The sequence below is a fragment of the Neopelma chrysocephalum genome, unplaced genomic scaffold (assembly GCF_003984885.1).
Source record: "Neopelma chrysocephalum unplaced genomic scaffold, ASM398488v2 Primary Assembly neopelma1_96845, whole genome shotgun sequence".
NCBI lineage: Eukaryota > Metazoa > Chordata > Aves > Passeriformes > Pipridae > Neopelma > Neopelma chrysocephalum.
In genome coordinates, this window is record NW_020925488.1 from 1,010,974 (window position 1) to 1,038,419 (window position 27,446).

General features: G+C 52.4%; 2 protein-coding genes across 2 annotated transcripts; both read right to left on the reverse strand.

Annotated features, from left to right (window-relative positions):
• Window positions 1–14,593: 14,593 nt before the first annotated feature.
• CCL19 (C-C motif chemokine ligand 19) lies at window positions 14,594–17,685 on the reverse strand. Its single transcript, XM_027670438.1, has 4 exons — window positions 17,576–17,685; window positions 16,361–16,484; window positions 15,907–16,003; window positions 14,594–15,421 (listed from the first exon to the last, which is right to left on the reverse strand). The coding sequence occupies exons 1-4, from the start codon at window positions 17,631–17,633 to the stop codon at window positions 15,401–15,403; spliced, it is 300 nt and encodes a 99-aa protein (XP_027526239.1). The 5' UTR covers window positions 17,634–17,685; the 3' UTR covers window positions 14,594–15,400.
• Window positions 17,686–24,184: 6,499 nt separating this feature from the next.
• Window positions 24,185–27,226, reverse strand: LOC113960730 (C-C motif chemokine 21-like). Its single transcript, XM_027670458.1, has 4 exons — window positions 27,108–27,226; window positions 26,470–26,590; window positions 26,178–26,355; window positions 24,185–25,856 (listed from the first exon to the last, which is right to left on the reverse strand). Exons 1-3 carry the CDS (start codon window positions 27,172–27,174, stop codon window positions 26,193–26,195), a joined length of 351 nt encoding a protein of 116 aa, XP_027526259.1. The 5' UTR covers window positions 27,175–27,226; the 3' UTR covers window positions 24,185–25,856; window positions 26,178–26,192.
• Between the last annotated feature and the right edge of the window lie 220 nt (window positions 27,227–27,446).

The window sequence follows — 27,446 nt, forward strand, 5'->3', positions numbered from 1 at the left end:
GTGAGAAGGGTTCTTCAGGTGTCCTGGCCACTTCCTTCAGGTGGAGATTATTACCTCTTCTTCTATGAGGGCTGGAGAGTCCCTCACAGGGCTGTTTATAGTCAGAGAGAAAAATCTAGAAATTTAAAGGAAAAGAGTGACTGGGGAACAGAAACTGAGGGAGTTGTCAGGAGCCAGTCTGCAGCTTGTGGCTCAGGGCTGCAAGCCAGTGACTCATCGTGACAGCCACTAATCCACGACCCAAGCAGGTAGAAAGCCCTTCTGGCCCTTTCCAGCTGGGGTCCCTGTGTTGGTATGAGCTGAAGCCTGGGGGCATGGGATCAGGGCAGAAGCAGTGACAACATGGATGGTGTGGGCTCTGGTGCACCCCTGTGGCTTGAGGCTTCTCATCCCTTTGCCAAATTCAGAGCCTCTGAAGGCAACCAAGCAGAAGTTAAGCACAGACATGGATGCTTCACTCCTGAAGTTGAGATTTACCAATCCAGGGGGGTTTGACCCCCAGTTTTGTCCTGAGGACACTGAGGGATGGACAAGTCTCCTTGCCTGAGGATGTCAGATCCTTGCTTTGCTGTGTGCAGTTTTGGCCCTTCTCTGTAAGCTCAAGGTTCTGGGGGTGGTTTTCACCAAACATTTCCTGCCTCTGCGTGGCATCTCCAGTCGATGACAGGCTGCCACGGGCAGCAGCCACCCTCCCACCCTCCAGCCTTATTTTAGTCCCTGTCTCAGATCCCTGGAGGCTGGACTCTGTCAGTGCTGAGCACTCCCAAGATAACCAGCAAACCAGGGACTCCGGAGCAAACTAGGAACTGTGTCCTCTCCTGCCTGCAGCAGAGTGACACCATCCCCATCCGTCAGCTAGTGCTGCCAGGTGAAAACATCCTCTAAGCCTGAAGCTGCCAATGCTTCTGAAATTCTGGTAGAGATGCACTGGGCTACTCTGGGTAAGGACTTGCACCTCTCTCTCAGTGGCCTTTCTCGGAGTCTTGGCCACATGCATGGTGGCAGAGTCAAAGGGGCTTTACTGGGGCTGCTGGGGACTGTGGGGCTGGGCATTCCCTTTGTGCTGGTTCAGATCCCCCAATAGGTGATAGAGGAGAGGCCTGAGCAAGCGAGGTTGCTGAAGGAGCCGGGGAAATGCTTTTGCTGTCTGCAGAGTCAAAGGATGAGCCTCTCCAGGCCCATCTGGCCTTGCTCTTCACAGGAGTAAAGGCAACAACCCACCATGGCACACCGAGAGCCCCAGCAGAAGCATCGTGCAGAAACCAACACCCAGGTCTGTAAAGAAAGGAGTAGGCACCCTCCAGCTACATCCACCCTTGGAAATCAGCTCTGCCAAGGACTGCTTTCTGATTGGGTATGATGTCTGCCCATGGGATCAGGCCACCTGATCTGGGCCAAAACCTGCCAGAAACGACGCTCAGAGTATTCCAGCACAAGGAGGCATTTGCTTCAGTTGCTGTCACCTCTGCAGCTCTGACGCCCTGCAGTGGGCACCGCTATGTCTCCAGGGCACTGGGACAGTTGAGAAGTTCAGACTCCTGCCTGTGGCCTGGCTAAAGAGAACTACTGAGTTCAGGGGCCTATTGGGAGGATAAATTGAAGGAAACACGGTAGCATTTCTGTGACACCATTGCCAGGGTGGCAGCCTGCTGCAGTCTGACAGGAGGGGAACCTAGTAGAAACCAAAGCCTCAGAGAGGGGTGGGGAAAGAGGAAGAAGTCAGTGTTGATGGCTTGGATCCTGCAGTGGGTTAGCGGCCTCCACTTCCTGCGGGATTTTGGGTGGTTACTTATTCTTGCTGCATGAGCATAGGAACTTGGCTCTGCTCCAGGGCCTATTTTTGCGCACAGTAACCTCTTTCTCTGCCTTTTTGCATCTCAATCCTTTAAAAGCGGCAGTTCCTAAAGCTGTGGCCTGAGGATCCACAGCGAAGGCTTGACAGGTGATCTACAGACCTTCTTCACCTCTGTAGTGCTACCTGCTCTGCAGGGCTGGAAACCTATAAAAGAGTCAGAACTGGGATCTGGAGCCCAGAGGAAGTGTACTAATGCCTGAAAAGTCATGCTTTCATTTCTTCCAGAAAGCAAGTTCTTTTGTTTTTATCTTTCTTCGAAGAAAAAAACCAGAAAGGATCTGACACCTTTGCTGGGACATCAGATGCGAAGGGAAGTGCAAGTTCCCTTTCCACAGGCTCCAGCACAGCCCATGGTGACCGCTACTGTGATTCCCCTGTTATAATAACCCCCATACTCTTCCTCAAAGCACAGCTAGGATCCAGAAAGTAAGCAATGCAAAAAAAAAAAAAGACAAGGGGCTGATTGTCAGGCTGATGGGCAGTAGAAACCCCACAAGGTGCAAGAAGGGAGTACTGCCCTCCTGGGTGTTGAGTCTTGCTCCTGACACACCAAGGGAAGCCCAGCTTCTTGTTGTCTCTAGGATCTGGATCTGGGATGTCTCGCATCTCCGCAGTGTTCCTCAGCTTTGCCAAAAGTAGCAAGGAGACAATGTAACCCCGTTGCCCCCCTTTGCTCAAGACTGGTGCCAGGAGTGACCAAGTACCTCTCCATCCACACAATCCATCAGCAGGAAAGGAGAAATTAGTGTTGCCAATGCAAGAAGAAAGAGGGCAAGACTAAGACATGAGGGTTGCAAGTGTCCCTGCAAGGATATGAACCTGCATCCTACCACTGTGAGCATTTACACAAATGTACCCAGGACTGTGTAACCTCTAAACCTGAGCAGGCTGTAAAAAGGGGAACAAGGCACCAAGTTCTTTCTTGATCATTTAGATTTATCTTCATTTCTTTTTCCTTGAAGACAGTTACCAGGCTAAGTTTCTGTATCTTGTACCCAATAAAGATACTGAAAGCCCTTTAATCTACTGCTGCATAATCAGAAGCTTATTTTGCTACAGAGGTAAATGACACTGGAGTGAGACATTAGCTGTGCATGGCTTGGAGCTCGCTGGAAAATATCCTTAAATAGCTGGGAAATATTCACTGGCGTGCACTTGGGGCAGGCTGTGCAGGCCAGCCTTGCCCCATCTCTGGCCGCAAACCAGGTGGCTTTCAGTGTCCTCAGACAGTACAATGGGCCGTGCACAGCCTTGTGACAAGCACCAAGTGTGCCAGGAGGGTGGGGTGTATTTTTGTTGTGCCATGAGGGGTGAACCCAGTGAATATCTCTAGAGCACTGATGAGATATCAGCTCTGAACTGGCACTGCCTTACATGTACCAGCATGCGACCTTGAAAGAGAGTAGCAGAAACCCACCAGGATGGCGATTTTGGCTTCCTCCCATGCTTGCTGTGTTCTGTGCAAGCTCTTCCACCATAAGCAGCGGGGCACATGTGGATGTCGCCTGTGCTTAGCTCCCACTGCCTACCTGCAACGACTGCTGGTGTTGAGGGAAGTTTGGGAGATAGTTCTCTTTGTTCTGTGTTTGTGAGAGAAAGGGAGTTAAGGGGAACAAGGCTTATGGACCCATCCCAGCACATCACAGTTCCTTGAGGTGGTGTTTCCAGCAAAGACAAATATTACAAGACCAAAGCATGGCTCTCCTGTCCTGGAGGATTGTAGCAGTGTCTTTGTGAGATTTTAGGACAGTAGAGAAGGAAAGAGAGCACTGAAGCATTTGTCATGGCCAGTGTAGGCACTCAGCACCATGGCTTCAGTTTCTGCACAGCAAAAGGAGCATCAGCTCCCAGACTGCAGGGACATGCCAGCCATGTGTGCCTGTCCAAGCCACACAGGAACTGTTACTCCTACAGGTGCTGTCCAGAGACTCAGACCTACACTAGATCCTGAAGCCCTTACAGTCTCATCTAAACACACCAGGTAGGCAATGACTGGAAGAGCTGATCTGTCCCTCCATTATACGGGATGATGGAGCGGGACAGTGAGTGACACACACAGAAGACCCTGGCAGGGCCACAGTAGAAGGATGAACCTATTGCCACTGCAGAGCAGAGCTCTACAGTGTCATTCCTCCATAACCAAGGTGCTGCTGTGCTCAGAGCAGCAACCACATCTGCCTGATAAACTCTCTAATATAGGCGGTAGCAATCTCCTCTGCTGGCTCGGCTCCTCCGCCCTGGGACATGCTGGTGACTAGGGGTATCTTCCAACAAACCCCCTTGCCCCTCCAGAAATAGTTTTTGAGTTGCAGCAGCAGCAGCTGCAAGAAATTTAGATGGAGGACAGGCATCTCTCAGAGCAGCCTCTTACTTTGCGCCAACCTCTGAGGCTTATCATGTTCACCCCAAGCACCCCTGTCCACAGAAATCACTCTCTTTTTAAATATAAAAAAACCCCAAACCCAAAACAAACAAAAAAAAACCCAACCAAAACCCACTAACAACAACCAAACCACAAAATACTTAAAATGTGTTGGAGTGGCCCATTAGCATTTTTCAGTCCACAGTCAGCACCAGATGTGGTCCAGGACTAAAGACAGCCCTACCTCATGCATTGTGACCTGATCCCTGCCTGCCCTGGATACCTTCAGGCAAAGTCCTCTCCAGCTCTTTTATCTTTGCTGCCTGTTTCTGTGGGTATCCAGGATGTACTGGCACACACCCACAGCCCGGAATGACTCCGTGTGACAGCTAGCCTTGGACTTTGCTTGCCTGAACAAAAACAAGAAGAGGCTCGGCGGTGCCTTCCTTCTTCCCAGTGGGTGGCTGTCTTTTTCTGCTGGCCGGGATTTTTCAAGGAGTCAGGGACATTGGGTTAAGCATTGCTAGGGCAGGGCAAGATGCCAGGAGAGCTCTTGTTCCTGTAGGACAGGAGGTCAAAGGACCAGCACACTCCCTCCCGGACAGCGCTCACGACTCCTCCATCTGAAGCCACTTCCTCAGGATGTAAGAAATGCTGGGTAGGTGAAGCCCTCTTGGGGGTGAGAGGCAGGGAAGAGCCTCTGCTGGTACCCCTCATCCCAGCCTCCTCGGGGGTGACTCATCAAGAAGGGTGTTTGGAAAAGGCAGCAACTAAGGGGCATCCACCCCAGGACCCTGTGAGGCGGGTCATGGGACACCAAAAAGAAAGATGAGAGCAGGTTAGTTACACTCTCTGATGATTCAGAAGAGTGGCAATATACATTTTTTACAAGAAAAAATGGATGTAAAAGGTATTGGGTGAAATTTTGCAGTGCAAAGCATGGAGGAAACAGTCCAAGAGCAGCACTGCTGGGTCAGGACAGAGGCTTTATCACTCTCTCTCTCTATCTAGCTGAGACCACAACTAGGTACATAAGAGAAAGCAGAAGACACAGTGGAAACCAGAGCCATCCTTCCCTGCCACTCCTCCCAGCACAGTGTAATCACCAGTGCAGGAGCTGCCCTAGGTGTGGTTTATGTCAGAACCAGGTGCACCCACCTGTGGTGGGTTTTTCCACTGCTGTGCCTCACCAGCACCCTGTGCTGAGAGTTCAGTGGATTGTCTACAGAGAGTGTGGAAAGAACACTGCTATGGGCTTTAAACTTCAACCTGAGCATTTCAGGGATGGATATGGAACAAAAGCCTCTGGGTTGGCCCCAGCAGTGCTGCAGTGGGCTTTGAGGAGGAGATTTCTAGCCAAATTTGACGGGGGTCCCGGGTCAGCTTCCCTGAAGAAGAAGGAGGCTTTAAAAGACCTTCAGGGATTCCAGGGGGTCACTACACTTCTGAGGGGACTGTGGTAGCACTGTGAGAAGAGAGGGGAGCTCAGAGCCTTATTAGGCTTCAATGCTGCCAGTTCCTGACAGTTCCTTTGCAACAGTTTAGGGATCTGGCTAACACTAGGACTGTGCTTGGAGTTGGATGTCTTTTCTGTTCCCGTCCTGCTGACTGCTATCCTGATGACTCTCCCCTCTGTTTCCAGTAAGAAAGGATGCACAAGCAAGTCCTTCCTTGGCAGGGCATGGAGCCAGCCTGCCTTATCACAGAAGAGCCAGCCAGGGACTTTCCACTCCTTGCTGATGTGCCCTGTTAGGAATACCAGCCTGGTACATCTTACATGTTTCAGACACTTCCCCAGCTTCTCCTGTGCAATTTTGGCAGATTTGCCACAGTAGACTTCAGCTTGACCCTCTTTGACATCTTTTTCCTGTCCCTGATCATTCTCTGCCTGGAAATCTTTGGACAGGGGTATCCCACAGGAAAATTGGGAAGGATGATGCTGCTCTGGGGCAGTGCAACCCCTGTGCTCCAGAGGGAAAGCCCTCAAAAACACAGCCACTGTGTTTTCCTCCAGCTCCTTTTGTAAGCGGTTGAGAAAAAGGCTCACTTTGGAATTTTGATGTTCAACTCTTCGCCCGTGCTGTCCCCATGGAAGTGTGGCAAGGAGCTGCAGACTCTTCTCACCGGGGCTGTTCCAAGATTCAGTCTCCTGGCTCTGAAAAAAAGCCCATTGTAGCAGATCCATAACAAATCCCTGCAGAACTACTTGCCCTCCACACTCAGACATGCTGCCCAGAACAGGAGAGCAGCTTTGAGGAGTGAAGAAGAAATGTTGAGCAGATTGGGGCTGTTCAGACTGCAAAGTACTGACCCAGAAGGTTTTTGTGTGAACGCAACCAGACACCGCGAATGAGGGGCAAGATCCGGACCAGAGTGCACTGAAGGAGTTCTGTAAAAAGAGAGAGCAATGACTCTCCTGAAGCCCAGCCAGAGCCCTCATAGAAAAGCACCTCAGGGTCATATTTGCAGAGGTTAATGCCCTTCTGAAAGAATTTGTTCTCTCCCTACCTTTGCCTGCATGCAGCAAGGGAAAGGCTGAAGCCTCAAAACTAGTGGTGCAAGGGAGGCAGAGCCCCTCTGGATAGCTGGAAGCTTCTGCTCATCACAGACTTGTCCCAGCTGCCAGAACAGCCCGTGATGAATGGCCTCAGCATGTTATGGCACACCACAGGCCCCCACCATTTACTTTAGACTGTTGCAGCATAAGGAAGACAAATGAGATCCAGAGAAACCTAACCTTTTGCTGGGCCACTCCATCTCCATTTACATGTCTGTTTTCTTCTCCCAGGCCGTGTATCTCCCTTGTTTAGGAGAGTGTCTGGCTTCTGGTCTTGTTCCAGACGTTTTCTGCCTGAGCCCTTCCTCATTCTGTTACAGCACTGAGCACAGATGCTTGAGGGCCTGCTTTGGTTAGAACTCCCTTGACTCCAATGCTTCAGACTTGGCACCAACCTGAAACCATAGCCTCTGTTTGGCACTGCCCAGGGGACCAGGCAGTGCACATCTCTTGCTTGCCAAACTCTCACAGCTGCCTACCACTCAAAAGTCCTCAAAATCTCACAAGGGGTGAGGATAAACTACCAAGTGGAATGGTGTCCATGTCTGTGAGATCTCCAGAGACAGAAAAGACCCCTCAAGTGTTTCCCCCTCCCCATCACACCCTGACCCTTACCCTTGCTCCAAGCCTCGTCTTGAGCATCAGGATGAGATACACCCATCCTCTCCACTGGAGCTTGCAGCACCATGACAGTTCTTGGGGTGGAGCCCAGCACTGCAAGGACAGGTGCCCAGGAAGCATTTGTCAGGATGGGAACAGCATGTCCCGCCAGCCAGCTCTCCAGCTTCAAACCAGCTTTTATTTATCTCGGAGCAAGGCTCCACAGCTGCTTTCAAAAGGCTTTTGATGCTAAACTCCTTGGCTTCATGTTTGCCCTGAAGAGCTCTTTTCTTTTATCTCCTTGAGTTGCTTTCTTTTTTTCCTCAAGCCCAAAATCAAGTTATGCTGGTGAAACAGAGCCAAGGCTGCCAAGGCCCTTGCCAGGAGCACCCTAGCATGTGGCTGAGATGGTGACAGCAAGAATGTTGATTTTTGCTGCTGATGGTTCACACTCTACTATTGACACTGCCTGCTCCACTTCAAAGGGAGCCCATGGATGGCACACAAGATCTGTTTCTTTCAGTCCGGCTTGGCAAGCTCTCCCCGTGCTCCCAAGGCACCTTCATCGCATGGGCACTAGGTCAGACCCTGGGTTTGCATCAAGGAACAAGGGTTTCTTGTGGCCACAGGCAGCCTCACATCAAGCATCCAACAAATAAATGGGGGTTTCAGAGTGTAACTCCATCCACCCATCTCCACCTTTTAGAGGGGTTCCCAAGGTCATGGGAAGTGAAGGACTTCATGTAGCCCACAGAAGGACAGCATAAGGCGGACAAAGTCCACCTCACCCACCAGGAACCTGGTAGGCTAGTGTAACAGGAAAAAACGGGTCATCTAACCCATCCTGTGCTGAGCCAGAGCCAGCACTACTTCCAGCTTTCTGACAAGCCCTGGTCTAATGGTAAAAGTTTCCGGCAGTGGAGATGCAGCATTTCTTCAGCTGCCTCTTCCTGCTAAATGGAATTTCCCCCTAAAATGTGACCCCAGGGACTCCTGTGGTTTCTTGACCTATCAGAAGTAAACTCAGAGAGTACTTCTTTTCACTTTCTCTCTGCTATGCCCCTCTGTGCACTTGGAGACCATGTAATCCGTTCCTGGGAGCAAGATTAACCCAAGTTTCTTCATCCTGTTCTTGGAGACCAGGTCATCTAGACCTCTGACCAAACTTACTGCTGTTCTCCCCAGTCCTCCCAAGTGGGTGCACGCCTTTCCAGAGTCCAACTGTCCCATCTAGGTCCACGTCTCCCAGTGAGACTGACTTGTGTAACTTGTGCATTACAGGACCACACGCATGGGTGATGTCCAAAATCCTCACTAAAAGAAATCTCAGAGATAAATTAAGCAGCTGTCCCTGCTGGGAGGGAAGGGAACAGCATCGTGATGCAGTGACAGCAAGTTGCAGAATATGTACCCCCTTGTCCTCATCCCAACAGCTGCAACAGAACTCCCATTTCTTTCATTACCACTGCACCAGATGCCAACCTGGGCTGGAGACCTGGAGACTTGGGCTGGAGGCCTGAGCTCCGGTTGGTAGAAGGCTGACTCACAAATGGCTCTTTGTGGTGATTTTTTGCTTCAGTCTACAGTAACACAGTTTTTAACACCAGTTCTACAGCACACGGGCATGCCAGGAGATGCTATTTTTTGCAACAGGCCACCTGTGTTAGATTTGCTAGCAGCAGGGCTCGTGAGCAGTTTAGTTTGAAACCAGGCCAAGGTAGAGAGAGCATCCCTCCTACCATCCCCTGTTAAGCCTGCAAAATGTCTGCTGCTCCAAGTGTCTGTACAGGGATGTGGAGCAAAGCAGTACAAACAGGGAAGAGCCTCCCTCCCTACCCACAGTGAGAAGTGCCGAGTTGACTGGCAGCATCTCCAGGACCTGCTGCCCTCCTGAAGCCAGCCGAATCTCACAGGCTCAGCAAAGAGCACGGACACAGCCTTCAGAAGCAGCACGGATCAACACAGCGGGCTTCAACCCTGCCTGCACCCCAGGCAGGCAATGAAACACACAGCCCTGTCAGCTCTGACACTGGGAATTCCCTGGAGTAGCTGGCCTTGGTTGGGTCAGAGGACAATGCTGGAGCATTGCGCAGTAGCTGGGAAATGAAACCAAGTGCTGTGAGAAGAGGCTGAATTTGTAGCTGTAACATATCCGGGACACTTCTGCTTTTGTTCTTTCAGGCACAGTAGCTGCCATCCATCACCATTAATGCTGACTGGTGCCTTTCCAAAAGCTGCGTCAGCTAAATAAAAGGTGGGAAAACGCAAGCTGCAGGTACTTTCAAGGAAAGCAGTTGATTTATTCACCAAAGACCACCTCCGCATCTCACGTTTCTGGAGCATCATCCCTCCCACGGGCAGCAGAAAGTCACGGCTTGATAATTTAAACAGGATTAAGGAGTCTGCATGTAAACACAGTTGTGTGCTTGCAGTGAGGGGACAGTCAGTACCCATCCCAGCAGAGGAGGGGCTTTCCCAGGCAAAACATCTGCAAGAAAGAAAACGTTGCTTTCTGTGGGAAAGTAGAGAAGAATGAGATGTGTTTGGAGAAGGGACTGACTAAAGGCTGCAGCAGATGAACATCCCAAGTCAAGAAGCCATACCTGACAAATCTGCAGTGACACAACACAGCTGCCAAATTGTCTGGACAGGCACACAATAGTCACCATGCCAGTAAAATCTAGGGCAGAAGGACCAAAGGAAACTGGGCAGAAACTGAGCAGCACAAGGTCAAACAGAGAGAGGGAGACACCAGGATTAGAGGTTTGCACTTGTTAGATCTAAACAAAGATCAAGGGAAAATCTTCTGAGTCCGCCTTACTACCAGCAGTCTTCTGGCTCTCCCTTTCTAGCATGGACAAAGAAAGGTTTCTCATGTGGGTATAACGCCTCAGGCTGCACACCAGTTTTCTGAATTCATGAGAAGCTCAAAAATCTTCTCTTCTTTGCTTGCCTTGTTCTTGCTCCATGGCTATCCCTCCTATCCACTTCCTAGCAGAGCTAACCAGATCTTCACTAGCCCCCTCAAAGCCCCATCCCTGCAGTCTGAGCTGGTGGTGACCCCTTGCCTCATTCTCTTACAGAGCCAGCTCTTTTTTTTTTATGCATCCAGACAATTTTGCTGTGGTTGCGGAGTAATTGAGAAAAGAAGGGACGATAGGTCCCCCAGCCTTCTGTCCAGAGGACACACCATGGGGAGCAGGAAAAAAACTTACCTGGAGGCACAGCTAAGCAGGGAAACAGGAGGGAGAAGTGGGTAGGGCCACAGAAACAGCACTAAGCCTCCAACCACTACCTACTGCTTCATCAAGAGGGACAGGTAAACAGGTACTTTCCAGAGTCTTCTGTCAGCAGGATAAGTGTTCTATTTGCTTGTCCTCCTGGTTTTGTCTTTATCTCCAGTTTTTACTGCTACTGTGCATAAAGAGAAGATGGGTGCATCTGAGGGCAGAAGAGGATGGGTCCCCTCTCCCTTTCCAAAGGGTGGGCTGAGCCCTGGGACCCGGGCAAAGGTGCACCTGGCTCGTGGCTGAGCTCACACTGCAATGAGCTGCAGTACCTGCCACTTTTAAAAACACGAAGCTGAGCCCTGCCTGGGCCCAAGGGTCTCCATATCAGACAAATTCTGGGCTCAATTTGACTCCAGGGGCTAGGGCCAGGAAAAGCACACTGGTCCCATGCTCCAGTTCTGGGAATCAGACCACGGAGGTGCAGGCTGGACAATACCACCAGGGACAGTTCAGCTGCAGGAAGGATGGCACCAGCTGCTTCTCAGAACCCCACCACCTGACTAAGAGTTCCGGCATCTTCCCACAGGACAAATCTCAGCAGAAAGTGTCCAGAAAAGCAGCAAGCAGCACTGATGATGATATGCTGGGAATGAGGTGGGAGCAAGCAGGGGCCTGAGGATGAGAGATGCCAGGTCTGGATTCTCTCCATCATCCACACCCGTTGTTTAGGCAAGAGCAAACAGCAAAACAAAACAAAACTTCCCACCCCTCCCAACTACCCACATGTCCCATCTCCTCACAAGAACCCAGACAGGTCCCTGAGCCCATGCCAGCTGGATCTGCACTGGTGCCAAGGACTCTGTGCCCATGGAGAGCAGCCCCTTGCCTTGGCACCAAGGAGAGGAGACCACCAGCATGGGGAACAACTAGCCCTTACACTAACAAATGTGCCCAGGACACAATCACAACTCCTGTGGACTCTTCTGCACCAAGGAGTGATGTGAAGAAGGTGATTGAAGGTTGTGAGAGCAGGAACAACTTTTAGCCCCCACAGTGCTGCTCACCTTGCCTTGCCAGTGCTTGTGAGGAGGATGCAGCTGGTTCCTCCCCAGTCACTTCAGGAGCAGCATATGCAACACATGAGGGATGCTGGTGAGAGAAGAAGCCCCTGTACACTGTCTCTTTGGAGGCAAGGGACAAAACCAGTTCAGTAAAGCCCCCGGAAAGGGTATTATGGCACCAAGCGAGACCAGCATAGCAGTTCCCACTGGTGCCTTGCTTTTGTTGCAGAGAACCAGATGGGTGTTTTTGTTATGGACCTTCAATCCTATCCTGTGCCAGGTCAGGCCTTGAGATAGCAGCAGACTGTGCCTGTTGTGCCTGGTTCCCCTTGAACACAGCCTGGGAAGCATCCCAGACCACTTTCACCATGCCAGTGAGAGACAGGAGTGCTCTCGTGATCCCAGCTGTGAGTCCTGGCAGCCAGGGAACAACCCAAAGCCTGCTCAATTTCCTTGCATAGATGCAGCCTTGTCTTTCTTTCCTGGCCTTGTGTCCAGTCACCAAGAGAGTGGCTGTTTTGTCAGCTCCATATGAAGGCTTTTCAATTATCATACCTTGTTATATCACAAGATGGGAAATGCAGGTCCCAGGTTTGGATAAAGGACTACTACAGGTGTTTCAGCCAATGCTCCAGAACACCTCACACCAAAGTGATCCCTGCACATAGCCTCAGAGCTACTGGGGGTATGTCTGCATTGTACTGCAATGGATTCTGCTCCTGCTCCACTAACTCCTGAGGATACAGTAAGGGTAGGAAAAGAGCAGGAAAAACATGTCCGGGAAGAGAGAAACAGAAGGACTTTTTAACTGAAACTAGCTTTTGGCTGGGAATCGAGGTCTTTGACATGACAGTGACTAGCTGCTTTCCCTTAAAGGAAAGTGGCTGCTTCCCTCTGAAGAGATCGTTGACATTTTGTATCAGAAAAACTCACTCCCTAGTTTACTAAGCACTGAGCCTGGCTTGTTTTAGACAGATTTCCAAGAGTCGGGCTCTGAAGTGGGGACAGCTGCAGGGCTGCAGGACAGGAGCCAAGACCATGTACCTAGTCCAGAAGAGCATCTACTCTCATCCTTCCCTGGGAGTAAGAGCAGCTTGCTGCCAGAGCTGGGGCAGGGATCAACACCCATTTGAGAAGGTAGAAAAAGCAGAAAAGGACCTGGCAGGGATCTGTGGTGAACAGTTGCATTGCTTTGAGGAGGGCAGGTTTACAGCTCCCAGGAAAGATGGGAGCCATGGGCTTTGCAACCATGCTCTTACAGGCAGGTAGGCCAAGCCATCCCTCAAGCTCTGATGGAAGTAGATAAATCTGCTTCCAACATCTAAGAGGTCAGTGTAAGACCCTTCTCCCTCAGCTTCTCTGGTCCAGGACACCATTGTCCTTGTCAGGGTAGCCTGCAGCCAAGGATGAATCTGATCTGTCCCAATCTAAGCCCCTCTGGCAGTCCCTGCCCTTCACTGGGATCCTCTCCCTGTGAGCTGTAGCAGCTCAGTCTCAGTGCAGACCCATGCCAAGCATGCTCCCTCTCCCCAGCCACGGTCCCCTCACGGGTCAGTGAGCAAGCAGCGGGAAGGCTTCTGTCCAAGCAAGGTCCAGGTATACTCATTTCCCACTCATGCTGTTTGTCTTGGCCTCTCTTCCCACACCAACCTTCCCTCTCTTCCTTCTTCTCCCTGGGATTGAATTGCTAGGGCTGTCACTATAGTTAATGAGCTGGGACAGAGCTGATGCTATGGGAAACTCAGGCTCGGAATCATCCTAGCTTGGGGCATTGCATGTGCACACATACCGGGAGTGCCCCAGAGGGGAGAACAACTGAAAAAGAGACAAGCCCCCAGCAAGCGAGCCAGATGACCAGGGGAGGAGAAGGGATGGGGCTAAGCTTGCATTCAGGAGATCTCAGCAAAAGCGATGAGGTGTCTGGACACTCCCTGGCTTGAACAGCCCCAGTCACTGCACCACCATGGATGCCATAACAAGGAGGCCTGGTGGCCATGTCCCCCCTGCCTTCAAAACCAGTCCCTGGGCCATCTCAGTCCCAATCTGTGCCCAGGCATGCTGGCTGACACCAAACCTGACTAATTTAATGGCGAGGACAGTCACATTTGACACTGTGGTGCTTGGGAGGAGACGATGGTGCCTGGCTGATGGCCATGCAAATCCTACTTATGTGTGTTCAGCCCGTGCTTCAGCTGGATAGAACAGCTTTGTTCAAACATCACATGGCCTGGGCAAAAGGGGGTATAAGGACATTTTTAGACAGCAAGACAATAGTCACAGAAGACCCACGGCTCAGAAGGAAAATGGCCATGGACTCTCATCCCACTGTTGATGACAGGCAGGAGCTGGTGGGCTGCCATCTGTGCCTTATCCATTGATGCTCCCAGGATGTCTTCAGCAGCCTCCATTTCCCCAAAAGCCCTTTCTTCTCATCTGCACTCCAGCTGCTAGCAAGCACCAACCTGCTACACTGTGCCTCACTTTCTGTTTACTGCAAGGACAAAGCTCCTGTTCCTGCAGCTGTTCTTCCATGTCCTGTGCTTCTGTGGGAGCTGAGAGCTGGGAAGCTCCAGCCCAGGAGCTGCACTGGCAGGACTGAAGAGGTTTGGGCTGGATGGTGCAATACTGGCATGCTCCCTCCCACCCCATCTCTGCACACATACCCCCCAGGATGTGCTCCAGCAGCCTGGCTGAGCAGTGCAGAGCAGAGCACCTGCTTCAACCATGGTGCTGAGAGACTCTCAAGGGAGAGCTGCAGCCCAGTTGCTATAGAACATCCTTCACCCCTGTGAAACGCCTTTCCCATCCCCGACATCCCCAGCACAGCCCTCCTGCCACTGTAGCATGGCAGGCAGTGCTGGTTGCACACCCCACACTCCACGCTGGCTTTCAGACTCAGACACGGGGCACATCAACTCCCTACTGTCTTTTCTTTTTATTTAACAAAATCTCAGTACAATAAAAAAGAGAGAAAAGAAGCAGCATACACACAGAATAGTTGCAATGAACAGATCTAGCAGCAAATAACCCGAGAGCTCCAGGCATGGGCACGGGGCAGGGTTTGAAGGTGGTGTCAGGCTGGGAGACTGAGAAGGGGATCAATGTCCCTGAGGAGAGAAGGGGCTAAGAGAGACATCACTGCCTGCTCTGCAGCTGCCATGTTACTGGCTCTATTTCTACCCTTGCAAGGAAGAGCAGCAAATGGTGCCAGGAAGTCAGGAGTGAGAGAGGAACCACATTGGCCATACATTGTCCAAGTACATCTAAGTTGTGCATGGCCATTGAGGAACATTTCCAGCATTCCCTCCATCCCAACACTGTCCCATCCCAGCAGCCTTTCCCAGGGATGTAGAAGGAGTCATGCTTGGGGCTGACAATGGAAACCAAAAAGATCAAACTAGAGCTGGAGGTCACAGCTGCTGTGCTGAAGGGAAGTCTGAGACTGCCCAAACTCGCCTTCCAGATCAGTCCATCAACCAGCTTCCAGGCTACAAAGCCAAAGGAATCCCACAGCCTTTGGCTCAGCCTGACACAGGTATTTGGGTCACATCAGAGACAGAAGGAAAAGGAGAGAGCAGACAGGGCGCTGCCCAGCCCCACACACTGGCACAAGTCCTGAGGGGGGTCAGCCCTGAGGCTGGAAGTGGAAGCAGGTTGGCTCCATTAGCATCAGATTCACAGCTGGGAGCTGGTCCCATTCGAGGTGTTGGTACCAGCCATGGGCTTCTTCGGAGACTATTTGCCCTGGGGTTTGGCCTGGGGAAGTGAAAAACCCAACTGTTATTAGTGTGCAGCTCGGGGCAGGAGCCTCTCCAGAGTCCCTTCCTCCACTTTGGACCTGGCAGGGATTGCAAAGTGCCCACTAAACTCATCCCAAGCCCTCCCCATGAAGGTGCATAAACAGCAGACTCCAAGCTTCCAGGGTGGAAGCGGGGAAGGGTTTGCTCCCAGTGGTGTTTGCCATGGCACCCATCAGGTTCAGCCAAGAGTGGCACTGGGTGGACAACAGCCCCAGGGCTTCATTTGTTTGGGGTGGAAGAGGGCCTACAGAGGAGACAGAGAGGCCCCAGTTGGAGGGAGGACAGATGGGGACCAAGACAAAGTATCCATGCCTCAGCAGAGCATGTCCCTGGGCTGCTCTTCCCAGCAGCTCAGTCACACTGGGAAAACCCTGTTTGGCAGTGGATAAATCAACCCCCAGGCTGCCCTCATGCCTGTCTGAGAACAGGGATGGTTCTTACCTTCCTGGCAAAGCTCGCATCCAGTTTCTCTTGCAGACGAATCACCCATGGGGACTGGAGCGGGGCACAGAGGCGCTTGCCCCTTGTGGTGATGAATCTGCCAAACCCATGAGGGAAAAACAAAATGTAGTGAGCAGGACACCCTGGGGGTTCTCAAGAACAGCTCAAGGACTCACCCACTGCCTCCCTCACCACCCTTCTCCATCTCTACCTTTAGATGACTTTCTTCACTGACTTTTGTCCCATAGTTTCCCGTCTCAGCTGGTCCTCCTCTGACTGAGACTCTTGATCCCCAGGATCACTTTCACAATCCTTTCCCCATTCCTTTGTCTCTCAAACCCAGCTCAGTATCCCTCCTCCACCCTGTTTCACCCCCATCCCTGCGTCCCTGCAAGGTCCATCCCTCGGCCATCACAAGCTCTTGTCCCTCAGCCATCAGCTCTCAGGCTCTTACACTGTAGCAGGGATGTCACAGCCATCCTGCACCAGCTGGAGCCGGTAATCCTGCACTATCCGCCATGGGATGGGCGTCTCCTTTGTCCGCAGGCAGCAGTCTAGGACGTTGTTCCCGCCGTGCACTGGAGGAGGAGGAACACACACACAGGCTGAGGTCAGCGGCACCGCTCCCGGCCTCCCCGGAGGGTGAAGGGGCCGCGGTGGAGCCGACCGCCCCGGCTGGGCACACGGGCACCAGCTTTATTGCTGTCACACCCCCGTGCCAGGAGCCCTTTGCCTCCTTCCAGCAGAAAGCAAAGGAGATGAGGGACAGCAGACAGGCAGAAGGCAACCCTTCTGCATGACTGGGTCCCTCCTGCACCCCTTTGCTGCACCCCGGCAAGCAAAGCAGGATGGGGATTTTTACTCCGCATCAGGATGCTGCAGTACAGGCACCCATTCCCGAGGGACTGGGGATGACTTCAGCTTTTTACTGAGGCAGTCATAGGTTTGGCAGTCACCCCATCACCAGCCCACCCCGCACCGATCATTCCTGTGACAGCTGAGGGACACAACTGCCTGCACTTCTCTGCAGGGAAGGGGAACTCAGTCACGCTAACAGCAAATGCTGTACTCACTGCTAATGCCCAAGAAGGCCGGCAGTGCCCAGGGATGTCTGTAACCCCCTGCAGCGAGATGTAGCACACCACCACAAGGTGCCCGGACTCCCCACCTCCGCACTGCAGAGCAGAGGTTCTGGTGTCATTCACCCAGACAGCTGTGACCAGTACAAACCCCATGTCCAGTACCAGCAGCCCCTCAAACATAGGCCCTGCCCTATGTCATGCCTTGCCTCCCACTCCCAGTCCTGCCACTTACCCTGAGGCTGCCTCAAGCCAGAGGGTGACACGGATGCTCCTGAGGTGTACTAGGGAGAACTGGACCAAAGTTATCCCAGCCCAACTTGTGCAAGCTGGGCTAAGGCACCAGGAGGCAGGATTGCTCCACAGCCTTGCCCAAACACACCTTCCCAGTCCCAGAGCCCTGCAGGCCCCTGCCTGGACTTTGGGCAAGACAAAGTCCCTCTAGGACAGGCTGCAAGCAGAGGATAAAGGAAGGTTGTGACAGAGCCCCAGCCATGATTCCCTCTAAAGCTCTGATGGAAATGCAAAAGAGGCAGAAACTGAATTCTCTCCCTTCTGCAGGAAAGGCAGCATGAGAGGTTCCCTCTTACCATCCAGGATACATCCCAGCACCAGGAGACTGAGGCAGAGAAGATGCAGCTGCTGCATTTTGCAGAGGATGGGCTGGAGGCAAAGGAGCTCCAGGCAGGAGAGGCGAACTCTGCACAGCTTCCCTGCACTCTGCTGCACTCCCTGCTGCCTATATACCCTTCCAGCCCGTGGCTTTCACTTTCTTTTGGAGAAGAGGGTTGGGAAGTTGCAACAGTTCCCAGATATTCCACTGCATTCTCTGCAGCCAGCTGCTCTGTGGTCCCAGAGCCAAATCCTCTCTTTTCCTCTCGTCTGCCCGCACTCAGGCCACAGGGGTTTCTGATCAGGACCAGGCAGCTCTAGGGTTCCTTTACCTTACGAAAGCATCCCAGGGCCCTGGGATGTCACATGAGTGGTCCCACACCATACATTTCCCAGTCCCTTTTCCAAGATATCTCTGGGATATTCACATTAGGTATCACACAGGCTCAACACTTTGATGCTATGTGGGTAGAACTTTTCTCAACCCCGTTTTTGGGGTATATGTAGGTACTGGAGTGATGTCTGTATCCCCTTTAGCCCCTCCCCATCTGGTTGCAGAAGCCTGTCTGTGTCCCCTGTCCTCCCAAGTGCCTGTGTGGGGGGCACATCCAAAGCTGGCAGATAGAGGAAAGGCCAGTCAGCCTGCTCCACTCCAGGGCCAGGACCTCACATGCCAAAAGACAACCAGGTGTCCCAGCAAATGGGCTCACGGCCAAAGGCAGCTACAAAGCTTCCTGTAAACAGGTTTTCCTCGTGGAGGAGCAGAAATCCCCCAGGGAGGCTGTGTGCATGGCACAGGGTGCCAGCAGCTCACTCGCTGCGTGGGCACTGCCGAGGGCGAAGAGCAGCGCTCCCGCTTCAGATCTCCACAGGAGAGCAGGGATAGGAGCTGTTCCTCCTTGGGATGGTGACTCACCACTGGGCCAGTGCCAGTGCCACCTGAAGTGATGCCCCTTAAACCAGGCTGCTTCAGCCCTGGCCCCTGCGATGTGGGAATCTGAGAGCACTGGGGTTGTGCAGCCCAGGGAAGGAAGGATGAAGGGGTCTCACTGCTGCCAGCAGCTGCCTTGTAGGGGTTTGGAGAGATGCCAGAGCCAGGGTCATCTTTGAGGGGCCCAGGGACATGACAAAATGTAAAGGCAGCAGTTGCACTCAGAAAAATCCCCACTGACAGTAAGAAAAATATTTCCCAACAGGGGTGAACAAATCCTGGAGCAGAGCCTCCATGCCACCACCTTCTCCCTTGCTCGAGCTCTGGCCTGTCCTTGCACTTCAGTGGACAGTGCTGTACAGCTCCTTTCTATGTGGACAAATTTCTACCTGGGTACAAGAAAAAAGCTGTGACCCAGCGACCTCAGTGGGTCCCTCTGCTCCTCTCAACAGTAGGAGATATCTGCTTCTGCTCCTTCCTCCCTCCATGGTAAGAAGCAAGAGGAGACTCCAGTCACGCCACCAGACAAGGTGCTGCATCCCTGCACTGGCACTGGCACCAGCCTCACATATGGGGTCATCTCCTCCATCAGGAGAGCATTGGCTCTGACTGATACTGTGGCCTGGCAAACCAGTGCTGTGGTGAAGGGGCTGGTGGGCAGGATGAGTACCACAAACAGGATGTGTCAACTTAACTTCAGTCAGCACCTGCCTTCTCCTAACACTCACAAATCAGCAAAAGGCAAATTCATGGGGTGGAAGATTAGTGTCAGTCATCAGTCCCAGGCTCCCTGCAGGTTTGGGGATGCAGGCTGACTCTGGGACCTGGTCTCCACTTGATCTCCTGCGGGCTGCCAAAGAGATGCCACAGCAGGGAGGATGACAGCTCCTAGCTGCTAGTGGCCAGACCTTTCAGGAGCAACTGCTTCTAACCCAGAGCTGGCTCTTCACTGGGGGTTGGTCTGACAAAGAGCACCCTGCAAAGAGGAGGTCTCGAGAGCTGAGCCTTGACCCACTGGCACAGCCCGCACTAATGCTTTAGTTTGGTTTTCCTTTGGCAACAGAATAGCAATGTGACCCCCTCCCTTGCCAGTCAATCTGCACTTTTTAAGGTGATGCCTAGACAGGGGTCAAGGCAGGGAAGGCTCGACACAATAAATGCATTTGAACTGCCCTCAGCCTTTCAGCTGTGTGAATTTTTTGCCCTGTTAAATTCTGATAGAGGCATCAAGAGAGATCTGCTCAATTCAGATTCAGAGATGTGCTCTTAAAAGCATGAGTTTACAGAGGAGGAAGAGCAGTGACAAATTTCTCTTTGCCTTGGTGCATGAAGGCTGCAGTCTGATCTGGCTCAATCAAGTTCAGCTAATTTGGAAATGATGAGTAAGGTGGAGCAAGGTGCAAGACAATGTTAGCAGGTCCTAAAGTGGGGAGTCCTGACCCACTGGCAAGGGGTGCTGGGGGTGCTGCCCAACAGCAAACCCTCACTTCCTTGAGTGTTGGGTGGGTTTGGCAAATCCTGGAGCACGACCAACAGCTGGCAAGGAGTGCTGGGGATCCTGTGCTGTTGGACTCCCCTCCAGGCACTGCTGCGTCCTGGTGCCCAGAGCAAGCAGGAGGGTCTTCAGACACTTTCCTGGCACAAGGGGCTGCTGCCTGCTGCTGGCTCACAATTGGCTGTACACCAAAAGGACCATGCTGTGTTGGGAATATATCCTCCTGGAAGTAGAACTCTTTGGCTGCAGGGGTCTCCCTGCCCCTCGAGTTGCCCACAGACCCTACCAACACACAGCAGGAAAGGCAGCCTCTACCTTCTCCTGGCAGCTGCCTGGGAACCAAGTGGGTGAAAGCACATCTGCTTCACATGCCTCTGCTCCCCAGGAGGAGCACCAGAGAGTGAGGAAAGGGGCTTTCCGCTCTCACTGTGAAAGGGGAATGTGACATGTTCCCCCCCTTTACTGAGGTCAGTGAGATTTCTAAGAAAAGAGTGGTCATCTCTGAAGTGCATCCTCGTGGCATGCAGGGAGGTCATCCCCTCCCCCTTGCAGTGCTGAGCCTCAAGAACCAGGAGAGATGGTGCAGATGGGAAAGAGGGGATGTTTCAGGGTCCGTGGTCGCCAGAGACACACAGAGGCAGGGGATTTGGGATGAGGGAAGAGCACTGTGTGCACTGACCCACTGAAGCCTCTTCCACAGCAATTAGAGAGCGTTGGAGCTCCAGCCCTGAGGACACCACAGGCAGCATGAAGCATCCATGAGCGCTGACCCTGCAGAAACCTCAAAAATACAGTTGTTAATTATTAAGTGGAAATCAAAAGGAATGAATGATGCTTGTTGGAAATCCAACCCATCAAAATGTAAATGGACCAGGTGAGTTATCACCTTCATCCCTGGGCTTTTCTCAGGGAGCATCTGCCGTGCTGCTACCCTCCTGGAGATGTGAGAGCATCTGGAGCCCCCAGGACAGCTGCTCCCCAGCATGTCTGGTGGTAGTCTGCTTTCCACCTCCAAGCTACAGAGCTGGAAAGAGGGAAGGGGGAATTTCAGCGAATTTCAGCCAGTCCCTGGGGTAGGATCTGGCCTGGCTACATTCACCTGATTGGGAAATACTGGGCAGACATTGCAGCTGCTTCCACTTCCCTTGCAAAGCCTGGCTCAAGGCAGTCTCACACATGGCTCCCTTCACATTCCCAGTCCCAGTGGACCACTGGGATTAGGGCCACAGCCAGCCTGTAGGGCTCCAGGACCCAGTAGATCTCCTCTAGCTGAGCGAACCCAGTCAACCTGATTTAAATAGAGTTAAGGGGGAAAAAAGAGCATGTCATACCTTTGCCCAGAGGGAGCAAAGATGAACCTGAGGATCTGGCTCTGAAGGAATCAGATGGTGCCAATTCCTGCTCTATCCTTAACACTCATTGTTTTCAGTGTCATAGATGCTGAGGTCACCAGGAGTGATGAGCAGCAGATCCAAGACCCTTCAGCTGTGTCTTCCTTGATACTCCCAGGCAAACAACCTTCTCCCAGGACCCCTGCAACACACACGTCCCTCAGCTGCAGAGTTTCTCAGCCTCGTGCTTCCTGCAAATGTCCCCAGGGATGCTGTGAACACACCAAGATGGCAGTGACCATGTGGTATGCCCCCAGCCCTGACTCCCTGCCATTATGCTGCCTGATTTGCAACCTCTCCAGGGATTTCAAGAGGGGATGGCTGGGGAACAGCTTGAAGACCTGTAGAGAAAGCTGTAGTTCAGCAATTTCCTTGCCATCTCCTGTGTGGCTTGGCAGGAAGGATGCCTAGTGGGGCTGCACACCGAATTCACTTGTGGAAAGATCTACAAGTACACAGGATAGAACAAAACTTGCTCTCACTGCTCCGTTGGCTCTTAGACTGACATTGGGCAGGGGAGGCTGTGGGGTTCTTGTTTTGTTGCAGCCCTGGGTCACGGCTCACACTGGCCCCAGCACAGCACATCCTCAGATGCTCTTGCGCAGCACCTTGGAGAGCTGCAGCCAAGGAGCAGGTCTGCAATGACCAACAGGATGGGAGGAAGGCAGAGGGACTTTGGGGTCTGGGGAAGTGGAAGGAGGACTGGCAGTATGAGACAACCCAAAGCCAAGGTTCCTCAGACAGCAACACAGAGGATGGGGGAAGGAAGGCACTTGGGAGTTACGTGTCAGTGATGAAAGGGTTGAGAGGAAGCTCTGGGCTGTTCCCTCTAGGACAGGATGTGTGCCAAGGGATGGCCAGGACTAGGAAATACCTTGGGGCAGGCAGGGTGAGAGTCCCACTTTCCCACCTCCTCTCTTCTCTCAAGACCATGGCAGGCCCTAGGAGGTAAATGTTGGTGGAGAGGACACCAAAAAACACCTTGAAACTTCTCTTGGAAACTAGAGCCCTTCTAGCACCATGCAGTCCCAAAACCAGCCCTTGGCCCCCAGAGGGGGCTGCAGCATAGCCTGCTCCTGCTTCTGGGAAAGGGCATGGGACAGAGGGACAGAGCTAATGTGCCTGTCTTCAGATGAGCCTTGCTGGAGCTCAGCCCGGCGTCCCAGCCCAGCACGCATCACTGTCGGCACAACCCCCGAGCATCGTCTGCACCAGCTAATGACTTGACTTAATCATTTGGCCTGGGGTCAAGACTTTCTTGGCTGCACTCTGTTTTCTGTCTTATCTGGCTACTCTCTGCTGTCACTGAAACCTTTCTGCTCCAGGGTGGCCAAACTTTCCCAACTTTTTGCTCTACTTGTCATCGTTGCAACTTTCTTTCCTTCCCTGCTGGCTGGTTTATTTCTAGGTGGGTTTTTACAGCCCTTGCCCACCCACTGCCCCAGGACACACTGCATCCGCTCTGCCTTGTCTTTGCACATGAGGCAAAGCAGCAGGTTTGCCCTGCCCAGGGATATGACTGTGTGAATCCTTTTCTGCTGCTTCACTGCAGCATCATCTTAGACCACCTTCTTCACATCTTTTGTCCCAGCTAGGGTCCGCGAATTCAGCTCCTTCAGGGAGAAGGAATTTTGGCCCCATTTGAATGCTCCAGATCTGAGCTGATTGCCTCTCACAGGGAATCTCCTCAGAGGTGTTTCCCTGATGCCATGTCCCCGTGGCAGCACTGTGACTATCTGCCTCACGAGCAAGAGGCTCCCAATAACCCTGCCACTTATTTTCCTTGAAAGCAGCATTTGGCAGTAAAGCCGGAAGGAATGTGCAAACACTGGTGAGTGTACAGGCAAAGGCACACAGGGGTTTGTTTGCATTTGTGCATCTGTGTCCATGCTCACACGTGCCTTCCTGAGCAGATATTTGTGCCTGAGCGTGGGACAAACTCTGGCGCTCTTCCACAAACCCTACTCTTAGGGTAAATTTTAGGGTAAATTAAAGCATCACCACAGGCATGTCTTTTTAACCTGTTTTAGCCTAGTGCCCACCTAGCATTTAAAGGGCAAAAAACCACACGTACTCTGTACATATGCACAGTCGCCAAACACCAGGACACATTTCACACACTGGCTCACTCCTGCCGTCTGCTCATGCTTATCTGTTTGTGATTGCAGACGTATTCAGCTGGACCTCTTTCTAGGGGGTTTTTGCAAGCATTTCACAATCCCCTGACACCAGAACCAGCACAAGGAGTCTGTCAGGAGGCAGGGCCAGCCTCACAGGGCTGGATGCAGCGTGTCCCCGGCACACACAGAGCTGCCTCCAGTGCGCAAACCCCGGGCCAGAGCATAGCCTCATTAATTACCTGATTTATTGCTGTTTTCCCAAAGCAGAAGGGAGCACAGAGCACCTACTTTGAACAAGCAGTGCAAGTCGGGGATGGGTTGGAGTTGGAGGGACAGGCCATGAGCAAAGATGCTGTGTAAGAAACTGTGTTTTGCCCCATGTTTTCTGGCACCTCAGAACTCCTCTATGAGAACAGATGAGCAACCAGGATGTCTTCAGCTTGCTGGGCAACACAGCTGCAAGAGAAGGGACTTGCATAGCTCCTCTCCACTGTGCCAGCAGCTCCCAGCCCCTGCACCCCAGAGATACATTGCACAGGGGGGCTGCAAAAGCCCAGACCTGGGGATGAGGGTGTGTGGGGCAGGAGAGCACCCCACCATGCAGCCCTGCCCACCCACCAAAGCCCATCATGACAGCTGGAACGAGTGAGTTTGGTTATAAAGAATATATTTTATTGCCACGCATCCTGTCCAAAATCCGGTCTGGCAGACGGCTGCATGCTCCCACATGGGGGAGAGGGCAGCATGGAGACAGCTCGGCACCCGTCCCGTACTCAGGGCTGGTGTCTTGGACTTCACAGTTACTTTACACAGCCTTAAAACAATAGACCTAAATGCCTGCTTAATAAAGCAATCAAGCCAGATAAACATGCTTGATAGAAACACTCAGCTACAAGCTTCACTCCAGCGAACACACAGCCCTTGCTGATACTGTTAAGCTCTACAAATCCTATTATTGCATTTATATGACTTAATAGACCTTTACTGACCAAAGTCCACGTCTGAAGTCTCTGCAAGCAAATAGCACTGCTATGGTACAGCCGTTCAACTTGCTCCTTCTTGGCATGCTGGGGGCAGATTTCTTAAGCAGAGGGAGATGCCATTTCCCCCCTCTACTTTCAGTCTCACCTAATACTGTCCTCTGGGTAGTGACTTCTCTCACTAAAGGTTTGGGTTAGCCACTCTCAAACGGTTGCAGGGTGTCTACAATAAATTTTATGAAGTTGTCTATTCCCCCACCTTCACAGCCTCACGTGCAGCTTTCATCACGTGGGCTTTTCAGATTTGGTAAGAAAGTATTTGAGAGTTTCTGGCTTTTCTCCCCTCAGAAAACTAAGCATTTGGCTTAATAGTGTCTGAATCCCTGACACACGCAATGGCAGGGGAGATAAAAGGGTAAAGTTCCACTAAAATGAACAATTTGTTCTGATTCCGTTGCAATTTTGTAACCAGGGGAGCTAAAAGGGTATAATTCCACTAAAACGAACAATTTGTTCTGATTTCATGGAAATTTTGCACATAAAAAAAGAAAATAAAAAACCAAAGGGACAAAATGTTGCTATCATTATCCAAACTACACTGCAACTAAGCATCATAAAAACTGAAGGGAAAGACTAGAACAGCCCAGACATAGAGTCACACTGTCACCCCCAAACTTTCCATCTCGGGCCCTGTTAATTGCCCTGTAAGGAAGCACCCAGCAAGCAGCTCAAGAAGGACGATGGGACTTGGGACCTGCCTGGCACCCCACAGCCCTGCAAGCCAAAAAGAAGCAAACAAGTGAGAGGGAAATAAAAATCACCTATCGTTTTTTTGGTAGAAAAATAAGAGCAATCTTCCAGAAAAGCCAGCCTGAAGCTTAAAGGATACTCTGTGAAGCACAAGGAGCCAGAAGGAAAGCCTTCCAGGAAGACTGAATGAAAGCACAGTTTTCAAATATAAATAAAAATGTCTAAAATCCCCCAAAAAAGTCATAGGAAAAGCTGCCATCCTGCCAGGCTAAAGAAATGCCCTCCAGTGGGAATGCTGTCCACTTTCCCCTCGAGGCCATGGCTCAGCTCTCACAGGAGTCCAGGTCCCCACCTGTGTGGCCGTGGGGCAAGCAAGGACCTGGGTGCCCCCTTTGCAGAGAGCACCCAGCTGGTGCAGAGGGTCCCACTGGGGAATCTCTGTGTCGGGCACAGCAGCACAAAGGAGGCTGTGGGGCAGAGGGCAGCCCCCTCAGCCAGCCCTGTTCTCGCCCTGAGGCCAGCAGGTGGGTGGGTGGTCTGTGGATGTCCATTGCCGGGCTGTGGGTCAGTCATCAGTGGGAAGGCATCTGTCCTAAGGAAGGCAAGCAGGAGGTAGTGAGATGGTGGGGGTCTCAAAGAGAGCACCCACCCCAGCTGGGGCCATTCCCTTGTGTGGCATCCTTGCCCGTCCCCAAGCAGTGCCTTGTCCCAGCTGCTCCAGAAACAAAGTTGATTTCAAGGTAAGCACAGACCAGGAGAGAGCCGTGCCTTAACTGCCTCCACACTCCAGCCATGGCTCTGGCAGCTCTCAGGTTTGGCATAAGGAGCTGAACACCCACCCTCTCATGCAGAAGGATCTGGGATGGCATGCAGTGCCCTCAACCCATCACCCTTCTGTTCTCCTCTCACCTACCTCTTCAGGCCTGACTTAGACCTGCTGCCGCCTCCGCCGCTTGGGTTTGCCCCCAGAACGCTGGGACTGTTCCTTCTTCTTGTCCTTGTCATTCTTCTTGTCCAAGTTCTTCATCGTCTTCTGGACAGCAGGGTCGGTGGGAGAGGAGCAGATTTTCTTTCCTCTCCTGGTGGTGAACCTGCGGTGCAGTAGAAAGGTTTGCTTGGGGGTGAGCAGTGGGAGGACATGGAGGGGGAGGGTTTGTCTGGAGCCAAACTGCTTTGGGTGGTCCTGAGCGCCACAGGGTACTTACACAACAGCACGCAGCAAACATCCTGACTCGGGTCCCTGGAGTGTGTAGGATGTCACCACGCGAATGGGAACAGCTCTCTGGCTGTACTTCAGGCAGCAGTCTGAAGCCGAGGTTCCAATTCCTATGAGCAAGGGAGGGCATGTGGGTTTTTTGACAATGAACAAGACAAGGTACCTTCAGCACAGCACGGATGGCTTACAACAAAGGGCTTGCTTGGTGGGAGAGATGCTGGGCAGCAGGTAGAGAGGTCTCACTTGGGCTGAGGCCACCCTGGGATGTCTCAACCCCAGTGTTTAGTTGCAAGTTAAACCCTGCCCCAGGAATATGAGACACCATATCAGAGGGTGGTGGAGGGGAAACTGAGGCAGAGATGATCTCCTTGAAAATAAACTGAACCTCATTCTCCTGCATGTACTTTTCAGCTTGAGGTGCTGCTGCCCCACCAGCCACATGCACACACACACACACACACACACACACACACACACACACATCCCTACACACAACTGGAAGCCCCACACCAAAACACACTGCAAATACCCCCCTGCACCACCCAGCACCCTGTGCAGACCCCACTGAGCACCCACACTCCCTGCCCCACCCCATGGGAGCAGGCAGGAGGTCTCTGTGCCCCTCACCTTGAGCCTGGGCAAAGAGGAGGGTGGCAGCCAGCATCAGCAGCGGCAGGAGGAGGCGGAGAGCCATGGTGGTGCCACGGGTGCTGAGCAGAGCAAGGTTGGGGAGCAGGACACACACTGCTGCCTCGTGCAGAGGCTGCTCCTATTTATCTCTGGAGCTTTGCTTTCATTTTCGGCCAGCCTGGCAGGCAGCCCACCAGCCGGCCAAGGGCTGGGTGATGGAGAAGTAGGGGGTGGGGGATTCCTGTAAGCTGCAAGCCCCCCTTTACAGACACGTCCTGTCTTGTTCCCAGCTGCCCATCACAGCATGAGGTGCCAGGTGGGGGACACACTGGAGAT